The sequence below is a fragment of the Anticarsia gemmatalis genome, chromosome 20 (genome assembly GCF_050436995.1).
Source record: "Anticarsia gemmatalis isolate Benzon Research Colony breed Stoneville strain chromosome 20, ilAntGemm2 primary, whole genome shotgun sequence".
Lineage (NCBI taxonomy): Eukaryota > Metazoa > Arthropoda > Insecta > Lepidoptera > Erebidae > Anticarsia > Anticarsia gemmatalis.
This window is the reverse complement of record NC_134764.1, coordinates 3726851-3753195: the sequence shown is the minus strand read 5'-3', so window position 1 is coordinate 3753195 and position 26345 is coordinate 3726851. Positions and strand designations below refer to the sequence as shown.

The 26345-nt window shown below is 37.4% G+C and overlaps 3 protein-coding genes across 8 annotated transcripts in view; 1 reads left to right on the top strand and 2 right to left on the bottom strand.

Annotated features, from left to right (window-relative positions):
• LOC142981521 (rabankyrin-5) overlaps window positions 1–730 on the bottom strand; it is a 47788-nt gene extending 47058 nt beyond the window's left edge. Inside the window, exons 1-2 of the mRNA XM_076127512.1 lie at window positions 597–730; window positions 187–492 (exon numbers count right to left, since the gene is read on the bottom strand). Of these exons, the coding sequence (XP_075983627.1) occupies window positions 187–492; window positions 597–600 (310 nt within the window). The 5' untranslated portion in view covers window positions 601–730. The remainder of the gene's footprint in view (window positions 1–186; window positions 493–596) is intronic.
• Window positions 731–1148: 418 nt separating this feature from the next.
• Window positions 1149–4754, top strand: Nipsnap (protein nipsnap). The gene is made up of 6 exons (XM_076127791.1): window positions 1149–1349; window positions 1428–1607; window positions 2216–2384; window positions 2837–2970; window positions 3292–3425; window positions 3770–4754. Exons 1-6 carry the CDS (start codon window positions 1294–1296, stop codon window positions 3916–3918), a joined length of 822 nt encoding a protein of 273 aa, XP_075983906.1. The 5' UTR covers window positions 1149–1293; the 3' UTR covers window positions 3919–4754.
• Window positions 4755–8653: 3899 nt separating this feature from the next.
• On the bottom strand, window positions 8654–25774 carry Tao (Serine/threonine-protein kinase Tao). 6 transcript variants are annotated; one of them, XM_076127784.1, is made up of 21 exons: window positions 25551–25774; window positions 25104–25190; window positions 23444–23673; window positions 21559–21676; window positions 16725–16988; window positions 16124–16261; window positions 15178–15418; window positions 14635–14771; window positions 14216–14298; window positions 13511–13803; window positions 13324–13439; window positions 12402–12572; window positions 11997–12208; window positions 11347–11497; window positions 10929–11041; window positions 10402–10528; window positions 10055–10156; window positions 9793–9927; window positions 9404–9562; window positions 9047–9165; window positions 8654–8914 (listed from the first exon to the last, which is right to left on the bottom strand). In XM_076127784.1, the coding sequence occupies exons 3-21, from the start codon at window positions 23665–23667 to the stop codon at window positions 8791–8793; spliced, it is 3027 nt and encodes a 1008-aa protein (XP_075983899.1). In that variant the 5' UTR covers window positions 23668–23673; window positions 25104–25190; window positions 25551–25774; the 3' UTR covers window positions 8654–8790. The 6 variants fall into 6 exon arrangements, with proteins under 6 accessions (XP_075983899.1, XP_075983904.1, XP_075983902.1 ...); XM_076127789.1 differs by having other exon boundaries at window positions 13511–13755; XM_076127787.1 differs by having other exon boundaries at window positions 16139–16261.
• Window positions 25775–26345: the final 571 nt, after the last annotated feature.

Sequence of the window (26345 nt, the reverse complement as noted above, 5' to 3'; positions counted from 1 at the left end):
TGTCGAAGTATTTGGGTATAAGTATGACAGCAAATATTAAAATAATTACAATTGAACAGGCTTATAATATAATAATATAATAATGCTACTACTTCTGAAGAAGATTAGGAGAATCGTTTTTTGGTAATCAAGCAATAATTATCAAAATAGTAATTGTGACTGCTAGTAGGATAGATAAGTAATTACCTAATTCATCAAGATTCTTGAGTGCCTCCTCATTCCAATCATCGGAACGAGCGTTCAACACGAACTTGTGTCCCGGCATGGATTTACTCTGCAGCTTGATAGAGATGTCGGAATACGTTTCCCGGCCATAGAGAGTGGCGACAGTCATGAGAAGTCGGGCCACAAAACTGGTCTCGCTGAGATCGCCGGCGGATGCTGCTGCCAGCGTATATTTGCGCTCCAACTCGGCACAGTGACTCTGCAGCTTTCCATACTCATCCTTCAGCAGTGCCAGGTGCTGCTGAAGCTTCGTCACCTCGCTTGAAGCTAAACAAATCGACATAGTCACAAGACTGGCACCGACAACACCGCCCACTATTACAAACAAGTTTTACAGACAAAAAACTTTTATTTTATCAGTAACTACTCACCCATGACAAGGTTGTTTAGTTGTGATGCAGAATCAAAAAAAAGCCTTGAATTATCTAGTCCGAATAAAAAAAATATTTATTCGTAAATTATAAAATGACAATTTATCTATTGTCAGCAAATTGTCGGCCATCAGTCAATAAACATTACATTTCTTTACACCTTGCAGAAACTCCTATGAGTAAGCAAATTTATTTTATAGCAATTATCCGGAAAAAAATAAATGAGAACTGATCAATTTGCAATAAGAAATATAGTAAGAAAAAACTTGTTGCGTATGCAAATTAGTTTGTACTAAGTATCTGCGTATTGTATGTTTATAGTTCTAAATTTTTCGATGTTATTAAAATAGTATGCGTGTAAAGAGTTACTGTTAATGTTTTGACAGAAAATAATACAGTTCAGGTAAATATGTTAGTTCAAATTTGAAGCATGTGAACGAGACAGATTTATACAAATCATGCTAAACAAAAGAAGATGCACATATAAACTGACAGTGAATGAGAGTTTGCCAAAGAAAGCACTTTTCATTGAAGAATAGTTTCGGTCAATCCTAACAGATGACGCTACGTACGTAAAATCTATTTTCAAGATAACCTTCAAGTGATTTTGTCAATTATTGATAACAAGTTACTTTTTATCAACCTTTTATTTGTAGTTTAGAATCGTTTATTAGCGTGTTTTGTTCTAACGACAATTATGAATTCTCTTAATAAAGTGTTAGTCTTAAGTTCATCGTTATCCAAGAATGCGAGGTATTTCTTCAGATATTTTGTAAAGTGTCCGGTTTTATATTTGGAACTGTCGTGTGTATATCAAAGTTATTTTTGTAGGTTGATTTCTACAAGTGCACGTTTGAACGCCGACGATGGATGGTTTTCGAAGTTATTGGTGCGGCGAATCGAGCCGACGAAAGAGTCCCACAGTCGTATGCTTAGCGACAAGGAGATAATATATGCACTTCATACACATAACATAAGGCCCGATTCTATGGATAAATACCTACAAAACTAGTACGTGCTTACATAAATATTCTTACATAAGTAATATGCCGGTTGGCAGTGAGCAAACAGTGGCTATTATGCAACAGCTGTAAATAGAACGTAACATAACAATATACAGTAACACTAACAAATCATTACAGTACATTGACGTTATCTATGTGAAACCTTGACCCTCTAGATCAATAGTATCATTAGTAGCCACTGTTCCAAACTAAGCATGATCAATGTATAATTATTACCTATTTATTTACTAGATATCAAACAAACAAATCATAATTGTACAATGCAGTAGTAAAAAACACTGCACTCTTTAAATTACCTCCTGAAGTTCAACACCTATCTGAATCTTATAGGATTGCTTTTGATGTCTACTATAAGAAAGTATATGTAATAGTCATATGTCATCTTAGTTCCAAATTTTGGCAAGACCATATTTAGCCTATTGGAGCAAAGAAAGTAATGATATATAATGTTCTAGCTCATATCATGCTACCGAGCAAAGCACTACTCCTTATCTACTTAATACAGTCTGCTGCAAGTGATCTGTAGTCACTGCAAAATGTGACTACTGAAAAGTAATTATTGCAGTACTAAACAGTTTCAACTATCTGTTTTAGCAAAACATCAGTGGAGTTTGTGCATTCCCAAAAAGCAGATCTTGGCTGTGAGCTGGTGGGATCATGGACTGTGTCTGTGGGGGACATGGACCAGGCCCTGCACTTGTGGCGATATGTCGGAGGCTTTGAGAAAATTGACAAAGCTAAAATACTCTTCAAAGAGAACCCTGTAAGAAATTGACAATTCTACAGAAAGTAATATAATGAATAAAGTATAAGGCTTAGGACAACCGCAAACCTTGAACTAAAGCCTAATTTATGTATGCTGGTTGGATTCCCAGTTGTCACAATTTTACAACCCATGTTAATATTTTATTTTACTTCAAAAGTGACTGAGAAAGTAGGTTCCTGTAGTGAGACAGCATTTATTTGTAACTATTTTAATATACATTTAGAACTAGTTTTAACAAGATAAGGCATGTTATTTTTACAATAAATTTTCTATTTGAATAATCATTATTATGTTCCACTCAACTTTTCTAATTCCATGCATCTTGTTGAAGAAACGTATAGGCGTCCAGAGAAGAATGAATTTTAGGTGATTTAGGGAATGTTTTCCTTCTCTGGATATAAAGTATTATTCCTGAATTGTTGCTATACATTTTAATATCTATTTTTCAGGATTACCGAGCTTTGGAGAAAGAACGTGGGCAGCTTGTAAGATCTCGACACTTGCAGTATTTGCTTGCATTCAGCTTCTGGCCCAATGGCGAGCCGCGCGAACCTAACAACATTTATGAGATTAGATCTTACAGGTAACTTCTAATACTAGTTTATTAACACCCGATTTCTGAGGTACGTTAAGCGGTATTCTTATTATTTCTATTCAATAGGGTTCAATCTCTTATAAAAAAACGCTATTGAATAGATACTATAGACTACAGCTTAATGTACTCAGAAACTGGGGGTTACTCTTGTATAGAGGTAACTCCTAATACCTATCTGAAAAAAGGCAAAGAAAATTTCCATGTTGATCAACGTAATTTACTTATTATTTGACATTCTTGTCATCACACGACCCCTCTTTGTACCTCCACTTGGTCTTAGTCTATGTAAGTTACTTCTATTTGTTATAGTCTCAAGCCCGGCACTATGATAGAGTGGGGAAACAACTGGGCCCGCGGCCTCACCTACCGTCGCTCGCAGAATGAAGCATTTGCCGGATACTTTTCACAGATCGGACGACTCTACAATGTACATCATATTTGGTGTAAGTTTTTGTGTCTTTTTAGAGTTTTTAGTAACATCCTTACAAAATTCTCTCTCAAGTTGTAATGATATCGACTAATATTTTGATTGTACACATTTTTTATATGCTCCAGATAGATGTTTATTGTAATTTGATACCATTTATCAGTAGCAAACGATATCTAGAACTTTCGAACGACTCGTATTTGGCACGAAAATGTGGGTTTACTTATCTGATGAAACATCTCTTACCTATTGTTACAATACTACAGCGATTCTTTATCTTAAAGTTACACATTACTTGACGTTGAAATGTTGTTTTACTGTTTGAAAACGATTGCATCATGTATATTTTTTTACTAACAGGCTACAAGAACTTGCAAGCTCGTCGAGAGACGCGTGAGAGCACGTGGCGCAATCCTGGCTGGGACGAGTGCGTCGCTTACACGGTGCCGCTCATTCGTGAAATGCACTGCCGTATTCTCGAACCGACTGAATTCTCTCCTACACAGTAAAAAGACAAATGCATGAGCTTACGCCAACAATTTTATGAACATCATTAATTTCTTAATCATTCTTCACGATGCCTCCAATTTATAGCGTGAAATACGAGATTGATACAACACGCTCATTATATTTATAAGAATAAGTGCAATGTTCATAAAATGTTTACAACGACTCGCTTTTATGATCTTCGTAAATGGTGAAAATCTAAATGTAATACTTTAGGACACAAACTATTATGTAAGGCATAAAATATTGTGGCATTATGACCCAAGCAAGTGGCGAGTACTGCCATATTAGTTTCCAAATACTTTTAGTAGATGGAAGTCTTATTATTATAGTTGTTAATGTGCTATCTAACAACAATGCTATGTAGCAGTAATCAATAATTTAGTTTATATGAAAAGAAGAACATGAACGACTGTCTTCATGATAACAAAGTCGTAACCATTGGGTTTTGAAGTCTTAAAGGTATGTCTAATATAAAAAAAAATGCTGAATTTATTATCAGCCTATCTAGCACAATTTGTATCTGTGGTCTTTACATAAATATTATTATCAATAAAATTTTAAAAAGGCTATAAGCTTAACCCTTTGTTGTAATGAAATTGTTCTTAAGTTCATCATGAAATCGCGACACTGTATCGTAGATTGATTTTAAATCTTTTATTTTGATAGCATTTATTATAAACTAAATCATAACATTAATGTATTTTAAGAGAAACATAGTTGTAAATCTAAATGATCATCTTGATAAAAAGTACTTTTGGTATAGTTGTTGTATATCCTTGATTTTTTGTTTCACATATTTTATGTTACTATAAAATAGATTTTTTAAACAGTTGAATGCGTATTTTATTTGCATGTTTAATCGGTGTTTGGCAGGTTCGTTAGTAAATAATACAAGAAGATGATTTTCTTTCCATTTAATTTATTTCGGTTTGATTTTTCATGAACCAGATTATATTACAGTATTATTAGTGATAATAGTTAGAATCTAGAAATTCATTGTTAAATATTATGTAACAAAAAATAAAAAGAAAACAACGGTGCACCGAGCGAGCCGTAAACAATCGCAAACTATAATCAATAACGGCGGCCGCGCGCACCTTGTCACAAGTCGGTCACAATATTGCTAACTACCTATCTGTGATAAAACACTATACAATGGTAAAATATAAAAATTGTATAGTTACAATTTACAAAATACGTGACCGCTAACTACGAGTTTGGTACTCCTATCTCATCATAATTATTCTGTAGATCGTGACCGTTGAAAGGTGACAGTTTAACTGATAACATCTAACTCTAGAACAGCTAAGTGGTGGGAGGTTGGAATAGGAAAAAGACGCGCCTACGCACTATACTCGTGCCCCTCGCGGCGTGCGAACACCACGTTACACACGCAGCAGTCTAGGCAGAGGACTATGACAGCGAGCAAAATACTACGCGCCTAACGTTAAGTACCGACCATCTATTGCACGCAAGCGAAGTTACAGCTTACAATTCAATTCCATAGTGCTTCGGTTCTCGATTTTGCTACGACACATGCGGAATTAGTAGTGGACGTAACGAATTTGAATAATACCAGCATTACTCTGTCATAAATAAGAAAAGTCGCCGAAATAGCAGTTTCATAACGCGGCAGCAATAACAACCGCTCGTCGCGTCTCTATGGCCAAAATATTGAAATGATTTGTGACATTTTACCAAACGCTATCTATGTGTATTTATAGTGAGTATTTTATATTGCAGTTTGTGCAAAATGTATACATCAATTCTAATTGTTATATACAGTAGAGTGTACGAGATGGTTAGTCCACGTCCGCGCGCTCGCAGTATACTATTATGTACAGAGACAGGGTGACAAGTTAGGCTGTGTCTAGAGATTATTGTCATATATTTGGTCAGTTCAGGAGGGGGAGGGATTGTGGAGTCTACGAATAACGTGAAATCTATTCACAATGCCATTTACTACATTCTTGCATTACCTAGGAAATCGAAGCGAATTGTTATAATTATATGATTCTAGTAAATAGCCTTGTGTAAAGATATTCACTTAAAAACAGCTAAATTTTTGTCAAACACTTTGTATATAATTTTACACCTAAATCACTTAGGCTTCAATACTTTAAAACCGTTAAGAAACCTCCAACAAACTCAAATAATACGATCACATTATGTGATGCTTTAGGAAAAGAATATTAATAAAAATAATAAAAAATACTTTAAAAATAGTATTAACTAAATTTGGGTATTTATGACTATAATCCATTTTAAATTAAATAATACATTTGCTATACATATTTGACTGGTAAGCTTAGTACACAATACGATAGGGTATTAGGACACTAAATAAAGAAAATAGCACATAGTCGGGCCCCGCACGGGGTCCGCCGCGTCGCACTTCCAATGTACACAAAACCGCACTCGCACCTTACAAAAGTAACAAATTATTTATAATATTTTAATTATATATTATTGTTCTTTATATACATACGCCGAGCCCCGCGCGCCCACCGCCCGTTAAGGCAAATCGTGTGCTCGCTAATATTCACATACATACATATATATTATACTTTATATTTACAGAACGTAACGGGCAGATCGCTACACAACATTACGCAGCACCTGCACTTTGTTATTTATGATTTAGTAAAGCGTGTTACAATCGTTTAAAATCTAAAAATGTTCTAAAATAATCATAATAATATACGTCTTCGTACAAAACCATTTAAACATTTAATAAACTCAATACTAGGCCAATAAACAAATGCCGTCAGTCCGCTCTTCAAAAAATTCAACTTACATTAATTACATGCGAAAATGGTTCCTAAAGTAAAAACTAATGATATGAATATTAGAATTTTGACTATCTAATGTTGTAAATAATAATTTCCTCTGTCCAATAGTGAGGTGGGGGCGGCGGGGGGCGCGGAGCTCGGTGTTTCCTCACTGACTACTTCATCTAATTAATGCCTTTTGTCAAACATCTTAAGCGTACACTTTGAGGATCAACATTCCTTGGTTTCACTACAAAGTTTACCTTAACGTAACTCGACGTGTTCGCGGTAATCCATTGCGATTTTTTTCAATCTTGTTTCACTAGAGCATCAAGATGAAAAATCAGTTAGAACCACTGTGGAAACTTATGATAAACTACATATTTATACAAGATTGGATGAGGAATACTAGATTTTAAATGTAATCATGCCCTCTACTGGACACTGTTCCGTTGTTCGTGTACGCTACTAACGTACGCGTGTGCTGCGGTCTCGCGATGGACGGTCTAATAGTATTCTACAGATTGATCATCAAATTTCTTATGTCTAAGAGATCGAATATTCAGACGCGACTAAAATTAAGTTTTTAAGATTTAAACGAGTTAATTTAACGTTAAAGTGCGATCACAACTTTAGAGTGCAGTGGACATTTGTGTCCGCGCATTTATTGTATTGTTAGTTAAATTACGGTGGCGGCTAGATAATGCAACGGAACAGTGTCATACCGTGAGTAAAATTCTAATAGAAAAAAAGCGTCTCATTCTCACATCGATGCATCATTTAAATAACCTCAGACATATGCAGACAGACTTGCGTATAACCTCTTTGTTACCATTATATCTTCACTTACATGTATGCAACAATATGTTCCTGATATTGTGAACAATATTATACATAGGCACATCAAGTATATATTTGAGATAAGTTTACAATATATTATTTCGAAATGAAATAAAGAACATGATATCTCCGTAAAGATACGGCGTCAGTCAGTATTTTAAAATAATATTTAAATGTATAAACAAAAGTTACATATCAATTATGTACAAGTTTGTTCTAATATTTCAGTTCAACTCACAATATCAGTAACACGTTGGTGCGTCAACACTTGCGTTGATGTATAATAATTTACTTTGTGTATAATCACAACATACAATAGTGAGCTTATATCATCGGTGGACATCGTGTGAACACACATAAGTTTACTATCGCACGCTGCGATCGTTCCGCTTATTCCTCGACTCGACTGTAGCTAAGAAATAATTATTTAATTATGGAGTGCAATAAACTTAATAGTGTAATAAAATAGGAAATGCCCTCCCGAACCATTTGTCTTAACGGCCGTACTTTTCACTTGGAAGACGTAACGAAAAATCTTTTTAAAAAATTAGGCTAGTATTACCAGTGTCCAACAATATATTTAAATAATCTCATGTTGCCAATAAACATGAATGTTCACACCGCGGGAGGGCAGACAGTCTCAGTAATTAGAATGGGACATGGAGTTCTAGTGCTGCTGCCACAACAGTGTACCGTTCCGGATTCTCTTTAACAATTTTGCGGACCACTACATACTCACATGATACAATCAACACATATAATTTCTTCATAACAAGTCTAATGAGGTAGCCCGTGAACATCGCTAACGATAATAACAACAATCGATCGTATGTAACACGCTCCGAATACTAGAGAGCGCACACTGTATCACTTACAAAATTCGCGATCAATAATTTTTTATTACTAAATTACACTCGGGTCCACAAAATTTTGTAGGCATTTCACGCCCTATATCGTAGTGTCGACGTCGACTGAATCCCTAGATCGCAAGTATTAATAGGACCAAATATCGTTATCACTGGATATCCAAGTCGTACGACTCGCGGGTGACGTCTGTGGAGATAGTCGGAGTGCAATATGGTTTCCTCGAGTTCTATCGTTACTGAGGGCCGCAGCGCGCGGCGATAGATTCACAGGCGTTCCCGTCGAGCGATGCGAGCGGTGAGGGGGCGGGAGTCAGCCGCAGAGCACTGTTGTGTGGGAGCTGGTGCAGCAAGCGACGGGTGTGTGGCGTGTGGGCAGCAGCAGGGGCGGCGCGCGTTACAGCGAGCCCGCCGCGAAGCTCGCCGACGAGTTGCTGTGCGCCAGCGACAGCATGGAGCCCGACAGCGACTGCTCCTCCTCTCCGTACCCGTCTCGGCTGCCCTCCGCGATCGCCATTGCGCTAAACACAATAACAATCGATGTCAACTAAATCACCAAATACTACATTAAAGAAAATCGCTGCAAGTCTCCACCATCTTATGTTGGTCGTAGAGATATAAAAATATATCCTTTGAATGTGTATTTATATTACCTGAAGCCGAGCCTCGCGCTCTCGTTGTCGAAGTGTTCGAGGTCGCGCTCGTGTCTGTCGTGCAACAGACGCGTGCGTTCGGCGCGCTCCGCCACGAACTGGGCGCACTCCGACTCCATCTGTATACAAGCAAACCGATCGTGTAGTTCTCAATAGTCTTGATAGCGTAGAGACGTACTTGTTACATTCATAAGTTTGACACATGAATTCACAAAGAGGACTAGACTAAAGACAGTAAACTCATTATTTTATAAGCACATTAATTTTACGAACGAGCATTTCCAACGTTAACATTAGTTTATATCGTCAAACTCGAACACAAAAGTAAGTTAGTTAGTTAGTGTAGTGGTGTTTTACCTTCTGCTCGAGCAGTCCGCGGCGCACGGCCACCCGGTCCTCGAGCTCCCGACGCTCGCGGTTGCGCTGCGCCTCGGCCTGCATCTTGCTCTTGCTCTGGTACGCTGTCAGCATGTCCAGCTCGTGCTCCAGCTGCATCTTCAGCTGCTGGCACTCCATCTGCACATTACGTTTAGAATATTATTATTATAGAAACAATCAATTTTTTTTATTCAAACCATTAAATATCAAACGAGGTTGAAACAGCATTGCCTTGTCTCACAGTAGTTGACTAGCTATCATAGTGGCGTAGCCTATCCTTGTAGTTGACTTAACAAGCGGGAGCTCATCTTCTTTCTCAAGTGCAAGAAGTCTAAGAAAAACTGTATGTAATAATGTGTGATACATACCATTTGGCTCTCGTCGAGCCTCACGGTCTGCTTCTGCAACATCTCCGTGATGCTCTGGTCGTACTGCTCGCCGAGCAGCACCAACTTGCGTCGCTTCTCATCCTTCAACGTCTTTATTACTTCCTTCTGTTGCTCCTGCGTTTAAACAACATGTACATCAGATTAACAGAAAGGACTCACTGAATAAAGGTTACTTTAAATATCTTTCACCAATTAAACGGTGAGTGGTTTTCACACGTGTTTTTTTTAAACAAATGCGTACCTTAGCGGTCATCTGCAGTATTTGCGCTTTGAGCGCCTTGTACTGGCGCGTCTGTATCTTGCACGTCTCACGGAACTGCTTGCGAATCTGCATCTCCTTTTGCTGTAACACGCATAAATGCAAAGTCAATATGAATCTTTGATCCATAAAAAATAATAGCGTAAATTATATTTGTGAAATTTGAGTAACTGCTTCTTACTTTGGCAAATGAAATGTTAATTGTTTCTGAAGACAAATACATTGTTGTTAGCATTATAGTAATATTCGTAAATGTAAGAATGACCGTGATATACGGATATCGTGCTAAGCCCGGTCCTCGTATGCTTGCGTGGTATACTAGTTCTTACTTTGAGGCTCTTAGGTTGTTGCTTGAGCTGCAGCGCGTGCTTCTTGCGCAGCTCGTGCTCGGCGCGCTGCATGTACTCGCGCTGGTTGGCCAGCTCCGTCGCGTGCTGGTTGTATAACTGCTCTTCTCTGAAATGTAACAATATAAAACGTAATATTATTTACTTCTTTACAAATATTAGTTGTCCGCAATGTTTAAATTGTAGCAAAGTAACACACAGATCGAGGATCGTAAACCGATATCCGGTACCAGTTATTCATTAGGGGCAAACCCGTCAAAATAAATAACCGTTAACGCTTGTGGTAGAGAATAGACCGCAAATAAGATTGGCTTTCCTGCGACACTGATGTCAGTAGTACACAATGTTGTATGGATCACTACGCAGCGGCGTTGATGCGCAAAGTATGTATAGGGCGTTATTTTTTAATCGCATTCTGTCGCATCGTGTTCGTCATTCACGAAGTACAATGCATACATGTTTTACTTCAATGGGTACCATAAATTACAAGTAGATGGGGTATATGTTACCTAAGCGCATGCACGCCTTTCTGCTGTCGATACTCTAGTTCTTGCGTCTTCTCGTGGTGCCGCAGTAGCATCGCGTGCGCCTGCTCCAACTGGTTCTGACGTTTGTTCAGCTCCTGAAACGATACAGCTAATTGTATTAACTGTCTAGTAAAATTATATCTTTAACTGCTTTTGTCGATGAACCCTCATACTAGGCTATGCGAATGTTAGAATAGAAAATTAATGAATAATGCGCACACATCATGTGGTTAGGTTTATATAAAACTGGTCGTCGTAAATGTTTATTCCATTGCTTTACAACTCGCGCTCGTGAGTTTCGAGCACACATCAAAATTAGTTTATGCACTCTTTCAGAGCAAAATCCCTAAAGTTATTTCGTGTAGTCTGTGAGGGCATTGAATGCAGTGCGAGCGCTTACCTCCCGCAGCAGCTCCTGCTCCTTGTGGTGCACGGCCAGCATGCGGCGGCGGCGGAAGCGGCGCAGCTCCAGCTCCAGGTACTCGCGCTGCGACCGCACCAGCCGCGCCTCCTCCGCCGCCTCCGCCTGCTTCAGGTTGTCCTTCTGAGACCTGCGCAGTACCGCGTCCTTTGTTACTCGACGCCGGATTTACAATACAATTTGTAGTATGTAGATACATTTTCGCTAGTATCCCTATTTAGGGTTTAAGAAGGCCTCTATACACTGCAGGCTCCAGATGTACCTATTACAGCTACTTTACTTGCCTGACATGTTATCACTGTAACAGTGCAATCCGTAGTATCGTATATCTTTACAATAAACGAGAATAACAAAAGAATCGCACGTGCAATAAGAATCGCGCGTTCATAAACACATGACGTAATTAAACAACTATTAAATAAAGAAGGTAGGTGAGTAAGAACAATAGCTATAGTATTAACTCGATGCTACATTATGTACGTATGAACTAACAGCCGGGGTCAATATGGGATATGACCGAGACTAAACTGTTTGGTTACTAGTTTACGCAACATTTGTTTACAATATTGACGTACATATTACTTTTTGAAGGCATAAGAAATGGTTGTTAAAATATAAATGGCACATACTGTAGCGTGGCGTCCCGCTGCCTCTTAGGCGTGGCGTCGTCCATGCTGAGTTCTTTTTTCCACCTCTCCTTGTTGGCCTTGTACTCGCGCTTGCGCTGCGTCTCGAACGCCTTGCGTTCTTGCTCCTGCCGCGCCGTTATGTCTTTGATCAGCTTCTTCTCCGTCGCCGCATTCTGTTTTTGCTTGCGTTCTAGTTCCTGCGCGTGCTTCGTCTGGAATTATCGAATACGAATATATACCAGCTGATCGGGTGCTCATGTAAAATTTATGTCAAGTTCGATTCTCTATAGTAAGTTTACCAAAACTAAAAAAGAGCACTTCGTTGAATTGTCGCTTAACAAGAGTAGGGAATATCATGGATCGGAACATCGTGGAAGGTGCTTTTAGCGATGTATGGTAGCATACCTGCAGTCGCTCGAGGTCCCGCGACAGCTGCTGCAGCAGCGCCTCGTACTCGCGGTCGAGCTGCGCCTTGTGGGCGTCCACGTCGGCCTTGCAGCGCTCCTCCAGCTTCAGCAGCGCCGCCTGGTGCTCGCGCCGCATGCGCTTGTAGCCCGACATCTGCTCGTGCATCTCCTGCAACACACGCTCGTCAGCCCGCGCCCGGCCACAGCGGCACGGAGCGGGGTCGACACTCAACTGTTACGCGACTGGTTTCCGACTGCGTCTCGCCATCCGTCGTCGAATGGACGGCGCTAAAGTCCCATTGTCCGTCCTCTCCGCGCACGATATCTAAAGTTCGTCGTTCGGTGCGCAGTGCTCTATTGTTCGAACCTACTTTATTGTTAGTGAAGCATTTTTCTCGAGTTATACAATCGTGCTCTTGTAATAGTGCCGTTGAGAGATCACAAACGTTATTGTTTACCCGTATGCTTCGCTCTAAATCGAAATTTGATTCAGATTTCCCGTTAGACTCCTTCGACCAGACGATCTGAGGCAATCTCTCTAACCGTCGAGCCACGAACACGGGAATCTCATAGGATTTTGAAAATTTAAATAAATGAATTATATCCGCCAGGTCCCTCACGGGTTCCGTAGACTCGTAATCTCGTAGTCCTTTAGTTATCTTCCTCGGAACGGAATCGATTAGAATAAATTTCGATCTTTTAATTTCATCACTGGTAAACGAAAACGAGCAAACTTGTATTAACGTTTGAGTGTCGATCATAAAAATCTGATTCTGAATGAAAGCTAACATCTCGTCTACTATCACGTACTGAGTAGTATCACTACTATCGCTAGCCATTTGATCGGAAATATCGCCGGTTAGGAGGCGTCGACTCGAGACCAGAGCGCGCGCGGAACTGAGACGAACAATAATGAATACCTGATTGTGTTCCTTCTGCTGTTTGGTGACGATGCTAGTGGTCCGTATCGTGGCGAAGTTGTTCGCGCCGTGCTCCGACACGAGCGACATCGCGGCCGACACGTTGTTGCTTATACCTGCAAGGATGGCGGGTCGTTAGTGTGTCGGGGGAGCGGGCGGCAGGTCGGGGAGCGGCGGAGGCACTCACTGGTCTGGCGGCGCTGCGTGTTGCGGTTGTCGTCGCCGGCGTCGTGGCTCCAGGCGGCGGACGCGTTGACGTAGTCGCGGTACTCGGCGGCGTGGCGCTCGTGGTCGCGCGCCTCGCGGATGGCGTCGCGGTTGGCGTAGTCGTCGCCGTAGTCGTCGCAGAGAGAGTCGCGGTTGGCGTAGTCGCGCATGGCGTCGCGGTTCACGTAGTCGTCGTGCGGCGCCGGCAGCGGGCTGGAGCTCTCTCTGCGTACGAAACACCAACATGAGTAAAGCCAGCTCTTGCTTCTACGTCTGAAAGGCAAGTGCGGTCTAGCTAGTGCAAGTTAAGCTATATTTTACGTGTGCGGAGTGCGAGCCTAAATTAACTACGTGATCATGCTACTACGATTTTACAATATACAACAAAACTATTAAACAAATATAACATGCATGTTTACAATTTTCTACTACTACTTTGTACATGTATATTCTACTTTTGATATTGGATCTAGATCATTGTCTCATGCATTTACAATTACTTACACAGTTCAACATGTGATAGCTAGTAAGTGTATCTCAGACGTGCAATAGTTTAAAGAGATCAGCAGAGACTAGACTACAACAAAAACAAAGTACTTTGGAGAGGAATAAGTCTTCTCGCACGCATATATCTCAAGTGGTTTGTGCAATATTTATTGTACATAATGATATAACAGGTACTCACCTAGTGGAGTGCGACGAATGCTGGTGATTGAGGTGTTGGTACTGCGGCTGTTGCTGGTGTTGGCTGTGGTGGTTCGCGTTCACCTGACAATACAATACGCTCATTGTACAAATGTATCATTTAGAATATAAGTGTTGATTAATGAACGTGTCCAATGTAACAAACGATCGTAATTAAAAGAGGCAAATTATAGTTTAAAAAACTGGTTGCTGGTGCAAAGAAATGCTCTTCTTTGCACCAGCCACAAGTCTCTGGTCAGAGTTTTAAGTCAAATTATTCCCCGTAGTTGTAATATTTTTTATATGGACTCGTCACACACGGTTCTGACCGGTAGCTACAGCACTATACAAATCGTTGCAAAGAAAATATAGTTGTCTTATAGCTTGCCGCGTGAAAGTAATATTTGTAGTGTTACTAACAGGGTGTGGCCTGCGCCGCAAGCTGCCGGACGAGGAGCTCTGGCTGGAGGCGCCGGCCGCGCTGTGCTCCGACGTGGCGCTGTTCGACTTGGAGCTGTCGCCGCCCGACCGCTCCTCCGCCGTCTCTTCACTGTCGCCTGGCACATCAACAACAATACATTACTACTAACTTGAATAAGAAGAGGTCTTATATTTAACTGTTTACAAGATGCACTTTGCTTCATGATACAACTTGACAAAAGTAAACTCAAAAGAAATTAAGAACATTTGTTGTCTTTATAAGCATTGTGCATTTTTATCATACAATTATTTTTAGTACAATGGTACTGGTTCATTTGTTTTTGTGTTCAATAGTTTAAGGAAATTATGTCGTGATATTTCCTTATCTACGAAAACATTACGCACGAGATATCCAAAAGGGATCAATATCGCAACAATGTAAAACAAGAATATTCGTGATATTGCGACCAATCGTACGATAAAAAGGTCAACCAATCGGCTAAGTCGGTCAAGTGTTTCTATATATAAACTGAGATAACGCACCGATAGCACTCTCGTTATCGGCGTCGACCATCAGTATCTTTTTCATCTTCCTATAGTTGAGGTTGTCGAGGTCTCGGACGGCCGCCTTGGTCCTTTGTATGAGGTCGACGAGCACGTTGGGCGAGCGCGTCCGCGTGATGAAGATGTGTGATAGTAGTCCAGTTGACGACGGACGATCTGATGGGTTCTTTCTTAGACACGCTTCCACGAAGAAGCGGAATGTGTCCGTCCACTCTGGGGCCTAGGGAAGAGATGTTATATTTTTAAATTTTTGACAGGCACACAATAAACACGAACAAATTTCATTCTAAAAAAAAAATGCATGCCCTTATAGACAAGAAGATTTTTACAAGACATGCTTTTATCAACAATAAGATTTATTTCGGCATTTGCAAAATCTGATAAGATTTCTTAGGTTATTGAATCAAGAAAAGTAAAATTTTCCAAACAAATATAGTAGAGATTTTTATACAAGTTAAGATATCACCTAGTAGTCAATTCACAGGCTTTTGACCTACATGAATGGACCGTCAATTAGCATCACAGTAGTGCAACATGCAAGGTCATTTCACAAGTCATCTCATTATAGCAGTGAAGTGTTAGTAATTATTACCTTTTGACCACCTCATCCAATAGATATACATATTTACAAGACTTATAGCAAAATATGCCTAGTTTTAGTTTTTTTTAGATAATGCAACAAAGGATTTTAATAACCAAGACGACTTTAGTACACTTTGAGCAAATTTCTTCAGGATTCGAAGATATTGAACAAAATGCTCTATCGTCTTAAAATGTGGTTTCAGAAAATTTTAATATAGAAATATCTACAAATACATCATTTGATTAAATCTTAACGCGGATTATTTAAGTTTTGTTGTTACTAGTGGTGGTCAAAAGGTGTTTAGTTTGTTTGTTAGTGTAAATGTGAAGTGAACATACATACTTGTAGGTAACTCACCTGCAAGGTGGGTGAGTCGTTCTGCGCGATGTGGTAGAGCGCCGACATGGCGTTCATGTTGAAGTAGGGCGGCTTGCGCTCCGCCAGCTCGATGCACGTGATGCCCAGCGACCACACGTCCACCTGGAACACCACATAGGTGTATTAACTCATTGGATTTAAATAAGTTGAACAAAATATGAAGGTGGTAGTATATTCGTTCGCCTCATATACACGGAGTCTTTTCATCGCTGATTCAGGCAGCCTGCGAACACGGCCAGTGTCTACTGCGTCGAAGCGTTAGACAATCTAAGATAAAATGCGTGTTCGCCTCTTTTCCCGTATTCTATAATATTATAATAAAACAGATTTTGAATATGTATAGGAAAATGTAGAATCAGATAAAATGCAGACTACACAATGAAATTACTCAGTATTTCAGAAGTTTGCTATAGCTCAGGAGCTTGTAACCGATCTAATGGGCTCAAGATGGGTTTAGCTCAATTTGAACTTAACTTACAGCACTAATCTTTATTGTTGGTAATCAATATTGTAATCAATTACATAGTTATTATTTTTTTCAATAGAAATTATAACAATGACTGACCTTGCCATCATACTGTCCCTCATCCATAGCGAGTATGACCTCCGGCGCCATCCAGTAAGGTGTTCCTACAAAGCTGTTGGCTGGACACTTGATACTGGCGCTGCCGAAGTCAGCCAGTTTGACGGTGCCGTTCTCCGTGAGCAAGATGTTGCCGGCCTTGATGTCACGGTGGATACGTCCCAAGCTGTGCAAGTACGACAGCCCGCAGACGACGCCTTCGCATATCGCCGCGATTTCTTCCTCGCGAAGTGGCCGTTTGTGGACCTATGGATAAATAAGAAAGTTGTTAAAGATTACTGCTGATTCTCGAGTCTTTGCTTTGCGAGGACGATGTTAGATAGTCACTGAACTCAGGTATAATGTAGGTTTCCATGAGCCAAAAGAAAACTTCCAAATCGGAGTATTATAACAGACGATATCTTCAACTTCAGGCTATAAAAAGAGATACTATAGATATATCAGCTTTTTACAAAGAAAGAATAGTAAACGAAAATAAAATTTCCATAGGTAAGTCATGCTCCTATTTTATAGTGCCTATTTTTGACAAACTAATAAGGTATTATATGACCATAATAAAATTATATTCGCATACAAAGGTCGCGTCGTAGACGTAAAAGCCGTTTATTTCCATGTTTCTACCAACTTATTATATCAGTAGTTATATTATGCGTATACGTGATTGATAAGCTCGCTTTTGTTTTGTACTAACATTTAGATTTAGGGTAATTCCAATCATTATCAATAAGACTACGTCGTTGGAAAAGCGTTAACTTTTATTACGTATGCTTTGGGGACTTTACATTACAAAACAATGCTATTTGAACCTTTGCCCCATAAATTCGATTTCGCTAACATGAATCACGCATTTTCAATATAATTCAAGTTTTCTTTTCCTTGAATTTAATATTAATAAAAGTATCTGCTACAGTAAAGTTCACTGTCAACATTCGTCAACTGTTCAAAGTACAAGTTGTAAAGGTCTACTTTACTAGAAAGCATAGCAATATTCTTTGATATCACCAATCAAAACGACGGCATACTATAAACAGTCGTCATTCAACATAGCGAAAGCAATAAAACTCAATTGAAACGCGATGTCGGAAGTCAGATAGTATTATGTAACACAAAAACAGGAAACAATATGACATTATATTATATTATATTTTATTTAATTTGCATCTAACGCGTGCGGTGGCATGCGGCTTGAATTAATTACTTAGTGCTGTGACGGAACTCGACAGCACTTGACATTTTGTGGAATCCACTGATACATAATAAACAGGCATACTCCTTTGCAGATGGCTTCATAGTGTTTGTTTATAAGCTGCCAAACACGTTATACCAATTGATTTATAATGGTACGATATAATTTATCAAGAAAATACAGCATTAAAATTGACAATTTGTACGCAGAGTGTACGTCAACATAGAAGGAATCAGTGCTTTTTGTGTTTGTATTATTCAAACAACGATAAGAATGTATTACTTATCACACACATATGCATAAGTAATCGCTCCATGCTCCCACGCTTTATTTGTATTGGTAATAACGTTAATATCATGTTTATAGCAGTTCTAAATCAAAAATAACACAAACCCAATAACTGGCAAAACTTATCGTGACCTAAGTTATTTATGCAGTTTATGATAATCGGGTAAGACATGAGATCTGATCAATATAATTCAGAACTGTAGATGTCAACAAAATATAAGTCACATATTATAAAAGATATAAACATCTCAATTTGAAAACTCGTATCACACGAAAACATGTATTTGTGATATTTATAATCATTCGGAAGTGGTAAATAAAGTAAAGCCATCACAAAGATAATATAAAGATGACTCAATACTAAGTTCGTGAGTACATATTTATCTGGGGGCACGGAAGTGCCCCCGCAAGTCGAGCAAAAAAAAGCGGCACGGCCGTACCATCCTTTTCTCGAAGCAATTCGGGCTATTTTCGACCCCCCTATAATGTCGTTGTGGATAAAACAAGAAGCCTGAATTTTCAGCTACTAATTATTCATTGTATAAACACGGTATATTTAAAATTTCAGTCAATTTGAACCAGTAGTTTAAAAATGACAACTTGTTAAAATTTTGAATTTTGTCACTCACTGATTCACTGACTCACTGACTCACTGACTCACCGATCATCAAAAGTATAAGGTACTTCTAGCAGACTTAGAAGCTTAAAATTTAGAATACAAATAGGGTTAAGTGTCTTAATCATGGGAAAAATTCAATATTTTCTGATTTCGGTCCAGTTTTCTAAATACACTAACTGCAACATTAACTTTGTAATCCCATATAAATGTATAAGATTACAAGATTACATTTGCAGTTAAGAATCATTATTACTGTAGAAAATAATAAATAATAGGTGTAGATAGGTACATACTATATGAGGCATAACGGGAGGGGATATAAGGTGGGTAAGGGTGCTTAGCCCATGAAACTGAAAAACATTCCCATAGGAAAATATGTTGAATTATAAGAAAAAACGTCTTTCCATACAAATTGGACTTATGTTCGTTCTACAAAAAGAAGTGAGATGCCACCAAAAACATTCTGTAAAACCTCAAGTCTCGCAGCTCAATCTTTCTGGCGTAAAAAGTGGTGAGATCTATATAATACCAAGTCGATTAATCTATTTCGTCTCTACTTAACGGACCTTCTGTCTTAAGTTATTACATAAGTTATTATTATGCCAATATTAAAAATATTTTACGTTTAAAACAAAAAGATCGACTTGGTCATCGCATGAAAACACAAATTCGCCATTAAAATTTCAGGAGCATTAACTTCTCGTCGTGCTGTGTAGTGTAATACATACAAATCTTGCGATGGCCAGGTCGGTCTATTTGTTTTAAACGTAAAATATTTTTAATATTGGCATGATAATAACTTATGTAATAACTTAAGACAGAAGGTCCGTTAAGTAGAGACGAAATAGATTAATCGACTTGGTATTATATAGATCTCACCACTTTTTACGCCAGAAAGATTGAGCTGCGAGACTTGAGGTTTTACAGAATGTTTTTGGTGGCATTAGATTTTTCTGAGAAATCAAAGATAACAAACAACTCACACTATAAGGAGAGACTATTAGAATTTCAATTTTCGGATGTGAAAATTAGTCATAAGGATTCTTAGAAGAGTGTTGCAACGATGGCTTGTTTCTGACACATGTATTTTTTAAATATCAAGAGTGAATGTGCATGGTGTGTGACGCGTCGAGTGACGAAACAGTTCGAGTTCTTCGGCTCGCATCATTAAGTCACAAGTAAACAGTCGAATGAAATATTATTATACGGGAAGACAAGTGCGCGCCTCGCTGACTCATCTATATCTCTAGCTTTTGTACCTAAGAGAGCATACAATACAGATCATTTCTTTGTTTAAAGAAAGAATAAATCTATACTTCTATACTAATATTATAAAGCTGAAGAGTTTGTTTGTTTGAACGCCCTAATCTCAGGAACTAGTGGTTCGATTTGAAAAAGTCTTTCAGTGTTAGATAGTACATTTATCGAGGAAGGTTATAGACTATATATCATCACGCTACGGCCAATAGGGGCAGAGTACGAGTGAAAAATGTTACGAAAACGGGGAAAATTTTGACCCATTCTCTCTTATGTGACGCAAGCGAAGTCGCGCGAGTCAGCTAGTACATAATAAGTAAAAACGGTTAACAACTTTGATCTCGGGAAATAGGTAGAGATACTACATGTTACAGATTGCTTATTTTATCTTTTCTATTTAAAATAACATGATAGTATTATCACATAGATATCCTGTTTGTTTTCAATAATCGAGATGTTTGCGAGAAATCTTCATTGTCATAGCTCTTGTAATCTATTTATACGTAGATAGAAGTAATAATGCGTAACATTATTCTATGTAGTACCTAGTACTTATAGGATTAATTAGTGGTGTTGCTATCTGTTACTTTATGAATCACATTGTTTAAATCAATCATGTATCAGAGTACCGCAGTGTCGATTATCTCTTGAGTTTTATCATTTTATCTTTACACGTATATTATTCGCGGAACTATTAAACATTCACAGGCAGTTATTCATTCATTAAATATATTTTATCCATTCATTATATTTAAGCTTGGCGCATTGTACGTCAACAGTGATGTCAACATCGATAATGCTATTAATTGACTAATGAGAATGTTTTAAATTGTAATCACAATGAAGTAAATTGCAAACAATATTACTTCTTTAAAATACGATTTGTTATAGCACTATTTTTTATAAGAACGTATTTACAGCAGCTACTATATTACGGTTGATACTCAAAAAAAGAATTCGGAGTATGAAGCTCGTTACATAAGGTTTTCCGTCTTTATTTGAATGTGAGTAGTACTAAAATAAGTTCATTTGTGTTCACAGTGAAAAGAGACACGTGTGGATGCGACTAAGGACAATGGTGACATTATCCTACTTATATTACTCATAAATGTAACTAATTGTTTAATGTAGGTTATTAAAATGTTGTAAAAGTAGTTCCTTTCTGCCTATACCACATATTATTGTGTCACGGATGGCCTGTACAATTTCTATCAATATCATCGTAACTAAAGACAAACCGTTTTATTCATAAACACACTATAAACCTATTTTAGTTAAAAAGCTACTATAATATGCTTTCTCTCTTTCATTTCGCTAAGGAGTGAAAGAAACAAAACACATAACTTCATATATCTTTATGAATAAGAGGGAAAGGTTACAATTATAGAAAGAAGAAAACAAATAAGGTCAAGAAGTTGAAAGTAATGTCTCCGAAGTATCGAGTTCAGAAATGACTGTAACTTTACCTCTATAATATCTGATGCAGATCCCACACAATACTCCATGACGAGCCATGCTGTATGCTCGCGTTTGTAGCACCCCTTATATTCTATGGTGTTTGGATGGTCCAACTGCTTCAGGAATCTAAACAAAAAAATGATATGTTACATACATAAATAAAATCATGTGTTTGTAAGAGCTTTAGTGGCAGATATTTAAGAATAATTAGCTAACACAACTGCATTGCTTCACCTACATTCATACATTTATAGTGCTTACCCCCAGGCAGAAATAAATTGCTTTTATTTTGGTTTAAATATTAGGTCAGGGGTCTTTTCACATTATAGTATGTATGAACTTGTAATAAAATCTTTTCTCTACACAAAAAAGCTCGATATTTGGGCACCTCACGAGCTCACTTAAAGAAACCTAAAGAACCGTGCACTCATTTGTGATTTTTGAAGCCAGAGATTTCATTACAAGTTCATACATACTATAATGGAAAAGACTTTTTCCCTGGCCTAATATTTCAATTCCATTACATACTGCACCAATCTATGCTATGCTATTATGTGTTTAAATCATGTGTATCCTAATATACTAAATCTAATGTTATAGGTACTAAACACAACAATAGAAATTTATGTTATCAAAAGCACTTGCTCTGCCAATTTCGGTTACCATGATACATTCTCTAACTCCAGTATTTGAAGATTCAGATATACATTACAATGAAAACCAAAACAAATCTTTGTAGTTTGTGAGAATGTATGTATGGAATAGTATGGATGTTTGTTACTCTTTCATGCAAATACTACTGAACAGTTAACTATGAAATTTGGTACACAGGTAGCTGAAGACCCAGAATAACACATAGGCTTTTTATCCCGGAGTTCCCGAGGGATCGGGATTTATAAGGAAAGAGTTTCCACGTGGACGACGTCGCGGGCGGCCTCTAGTTTTAGTATAATAATAATATAGCCAATGCAGTCTGTTGTCAGTATACAGTGACTGTAAATTCAAATGCTGTTTTCTGTCACATACCCTTTAAAAATTAATTGACACACACACTGGTCATATAAACTAGTTTGATTAATAGTTTATATACAATTTATACATTTGTAAGTAGAGTATGAGTACTCTAATGATTGTTTAATTACAACAGTTGGTTCTCATTGCTAATAGTTAAATAATATGGTGTATTTTATCATAAATGCATTGCAATATTTATGTATTTGTTTAATATCATTTTATATTAATGTACCTAATTGCCTACAAAAAAGGAACCTAGCAAAAGTAATAAAGTATTTATATATATAATAATATTTTATGGTTTTTCCAAATTATTACATACATTTGCTCTCAGGAAAACAAGTCTGTATTTAGTCATATTTAAGTGCTTTCATCACCCAAAATAACAATATCAAACCAATAATGAATGTACCCATATGTAAAATTGTTATTTACTGATCATAATACAGGAAAAAATCAAATTACATGAAACATAATACATTTTATGTATGAGAAAGATCACTTAGGTCATAGGTTACTTGTATCTATTCAGAATATCAGATGTTTCTTTGAATAAATCATAGAAGCTGAAGTCATCTTGTTATCTTAGTCACCAAACATTTATACATATTTTGAAAACAGATACAATATACTTATGCACTACATCACACCTTTTTCCTACATGGGGAGGCAGAGACCAGTACACTCTATACTATACTAATACTAAATATATATAAATTTATATATTTAGTATAGTAGATAGAGTGCTTATAAAATCACTCCTTTTCCCCATAAGTATAGAAACCAAAGATTGGCCAAATTAGCTACAATCCCTACTTTCCTTGCTTCATTCACATCCATACATCAATCAAAAAAGATATATAAAAGTATATTACTTACTTAATTTCTTTCAAGATATCCTGCCATTTCTCCTCACTCTGCTTCCCCACATATGACATCTTTTTAATGGCCACAATCTCCTTGGTGAGATTGCAGCGAGCATAGTAGACCGCCCCGAAGGACCCATGTCCAATCTCACGAAGGTCCTCAAAGATCTTCTCCGGATCATGTCTGCTGAACAACTCAGCAATGTCTGGGTCTTTGAGACTGCCAGGTCGTGGCATTTTCAACTGCAATGTAATCACAACTATTATTTTATCTATTCTATTGATAGATGGATGTATGACAATGTATGTGTTTCATAGTAGAGTCACAAATGTATAGTTTGTAGTTATATGTTCATTCTAGTATTTACATGTTGCATGCCTAAGAATTTGTTTAATACATTTATTGAGGGCATGTAAAGTCCCCAACCTGCACTTGGCCAGAGTGGTGGACTCAAGGCCTAACCCCTCCCCCACATTTGGGAAGAGATCCTTGCCCAGCAGTGCGAAAGAAATGGGTTTAAAAAAAATCCTGATTAAAGTAGTATGCTTAGTGTTTCAAATAACTGATTATTCATAATACTATAATCTTAATGAGATTTGTAGATGTTTGATCAAATCATTTCAGATCTTCCACAAATGATCATTCACAGTTGGACATCATCAAACTTAACAAACACAGTCACTTTCTTTGCATCACACAGTGGAGTTTTAGTTGAAATTTTTTTAAGGTCAATATACATATCACAATTCACAAAAACTATTTCTATATTTTGGAAACACTGATTATCGACTTATAAGGGGAAACCCATTTTCACTTATTTAATTTAGTAATTTACATACATTTTCCTATATAACTTGTTTAATAAATAGGTGTTTATGTCTAGATAAATTCCCTGTGTCAATACTATCCCACAATTTCCTTCTGCTATACCAAATAATAAATACATTTTACAATAATATGAAATCAATAACAGATTAGACTTAAACAATGAACAGTCATTTAAAAGATATCAAAAATACTGAAGTGTTCAAATATTGTGTTGTATGGAATATTTGCAAATATCTTTGACCTCATAACCTACAATACATTCATACATATGATATTTATGTACTACACATTTCCAAGTAATCAAAATCATATAGCATGTATTATCTCCTGATTATTGAAATTGAGTGACAATTATACAATGAACACTTCTAAATCCTTAAGATGATACATTTTACAAACACAATAACAAAGTAACTTGTGATAATTCTTTGTTTATAAGTTCAAGAACATTTGATGCTAATCAATGCAACATCTGTATTGATTTGCTTGTCATTTTTCACTAATCATACAATTCTCATAGAGTTAAACTGGTTTCATTACTGTCTAGTTGTCAGAACTGTATTTTAATTGACCTAATAAGACTTCTACTGTTGACTACTGATATCCACACTTCAGCATGTGGTGCACTTAGCCACAATCAATGTAAAACTTAACAGAAATGTAATACAACACCATACAGATGAAATATATTTCAAAACTACAATGTATTCACATAAACTAATCTCTAGAAGCACACACAATGAGAAATTGTATCTTTTATCACATTTGTGACATGTAAAAAATCAATGTCAAAGTAATGTAGTGTGCAGTGTCTAATTACTAGAACATAAACTAGGGAACCTACTGCTTGCGCCAGCTGTAAGCCGGCAGCGTCCGTCAGTTAATTAGAGCGCTCCTGTCGGCCCGGGCCATCCTCCGCACCACCCGCTATCTGCAACAGTCGGAAACGCACAGATAACACCAACCACGCCGAAATACACCATTACAACAAACACCACACACGTTTGAATCCAACACAAATAATGCTCACATTCCTGCCTACAGAGCACATCGTCAGCTAACAATTTGTCAGTTCAATATACCACTATTAATTTAATTAATGCGAGGACCAGATAAACGGCACCGCAACCCACCTCGATGCAACCATCGAGCCTAGAGACCCGTCAATGCACTTTATCACATACTGGCACTTCTGCGGGCGTGTTTCACATCCACTGTTATCGGTAATTATCAATCACACCCCCTATAAGAGGGTGAGAATTGAAAATATTGCGAAATACTTGGCACTTACATACAAAATTTCGCTTCAAAATGGCGTTGGGGTATCGTGCGCAATGATAGTTTTTTGTTTCATAAGGCACACCATTTACGGTTTCCCATCACTTTCAGAACTCACTATGTAATCATTAGGTCACTTTTTATTTATCTTAAGCTTCTAATAAAGGAGCTTCGTCGATTTTTTACGAAAATTATTTACAACTTTCCCGTATTGAGACATACATAGACACACACAGATAAATATATTACATATATTTTGTAGCAACTAATAATATCGAGAAAAGTTATGACAATCGATATGATTGCTGTAATCAATTTCGCTTTAGTCGATCACTTAATATAATATACCAAATTATTTTTTATTTGTATATTATATTTTTATCGAACCTAATATATTATTACTAACTTTACGTTCAATTCTGTATCGTCCCTACTTGAAAACGAAAGAAAAATCCCAATTGCCGTGATTCATCCATCTTGCTGCTAATTTTTTAACAATCCTACTGAAAACTTCAACAATACAAGTTAAGATTTTAAAAAAAAAATTATCTTTGGGATTAAAACATAAATTTACATTTATTTATTTATCAGTTCGGCCGTTTTAGCCGTGAAGAGTAGGTACAGTATAATCAGAGTGACAAACCGAACTACAGTAAGGTAAAGTAAAATAAAGCAAAGTAAGTAAATTTATAACTTTTATATTAGCAAAGGCATTCATAGAAAATAATATAATTTTCATATTTATTGCATCTGCGTTACTTTGCCCCAACGATATGTCTAATAACGCTACCTATAATTTACAATATTA

Excerpts from the sequence above, each read along its gene's own strand:
- Tao (XM_076127784.1), bottom strand. The coding sequence starts at position 23,667 with ATGCCACGACCTGGCAGTCTCAAAGACCCAGACATTGCTGAGTTGTTC. Across the intron at positions 13,440-13,510 it reads CACGCAGCGCCGCCAGACCA|GTATAAGCAACAACGTGTCG; the intron begins GTGAGTGCCTCC and ends CCATCCTTGCAG. Across the intron at positions 10,157-10,401 it reads AACAACCTAAGAGCCTCAAA|CAAAAGGAGATGCAGATTCG; the intron begins GTAAGAACTAGT and ends TGCGTGTTACAG.
- Nipsnap (XM_076127791.1), top strand. The coding sequence starts at position 1,294 with ATGAATTCTCTTAATAAAGTGTTAGTCTTAAGTTCATCGTTATCCAAG. Across the intron at positions 2,385-2,836 it reads TACTCTTCAAAGAGAACCCT|GATTACCGAGCTTTGGAGAA; the intron begins GTAAGAAATTGA and ends TCTATTTTTCAG. Across the intron at positions 3,426-3,769 it reads CAATGTACATCATATTTGGT|GCTACAAGAACTTGCAAGCT; the intron begins GTAAGTTTTTGT and ends TTTTACTAACAG.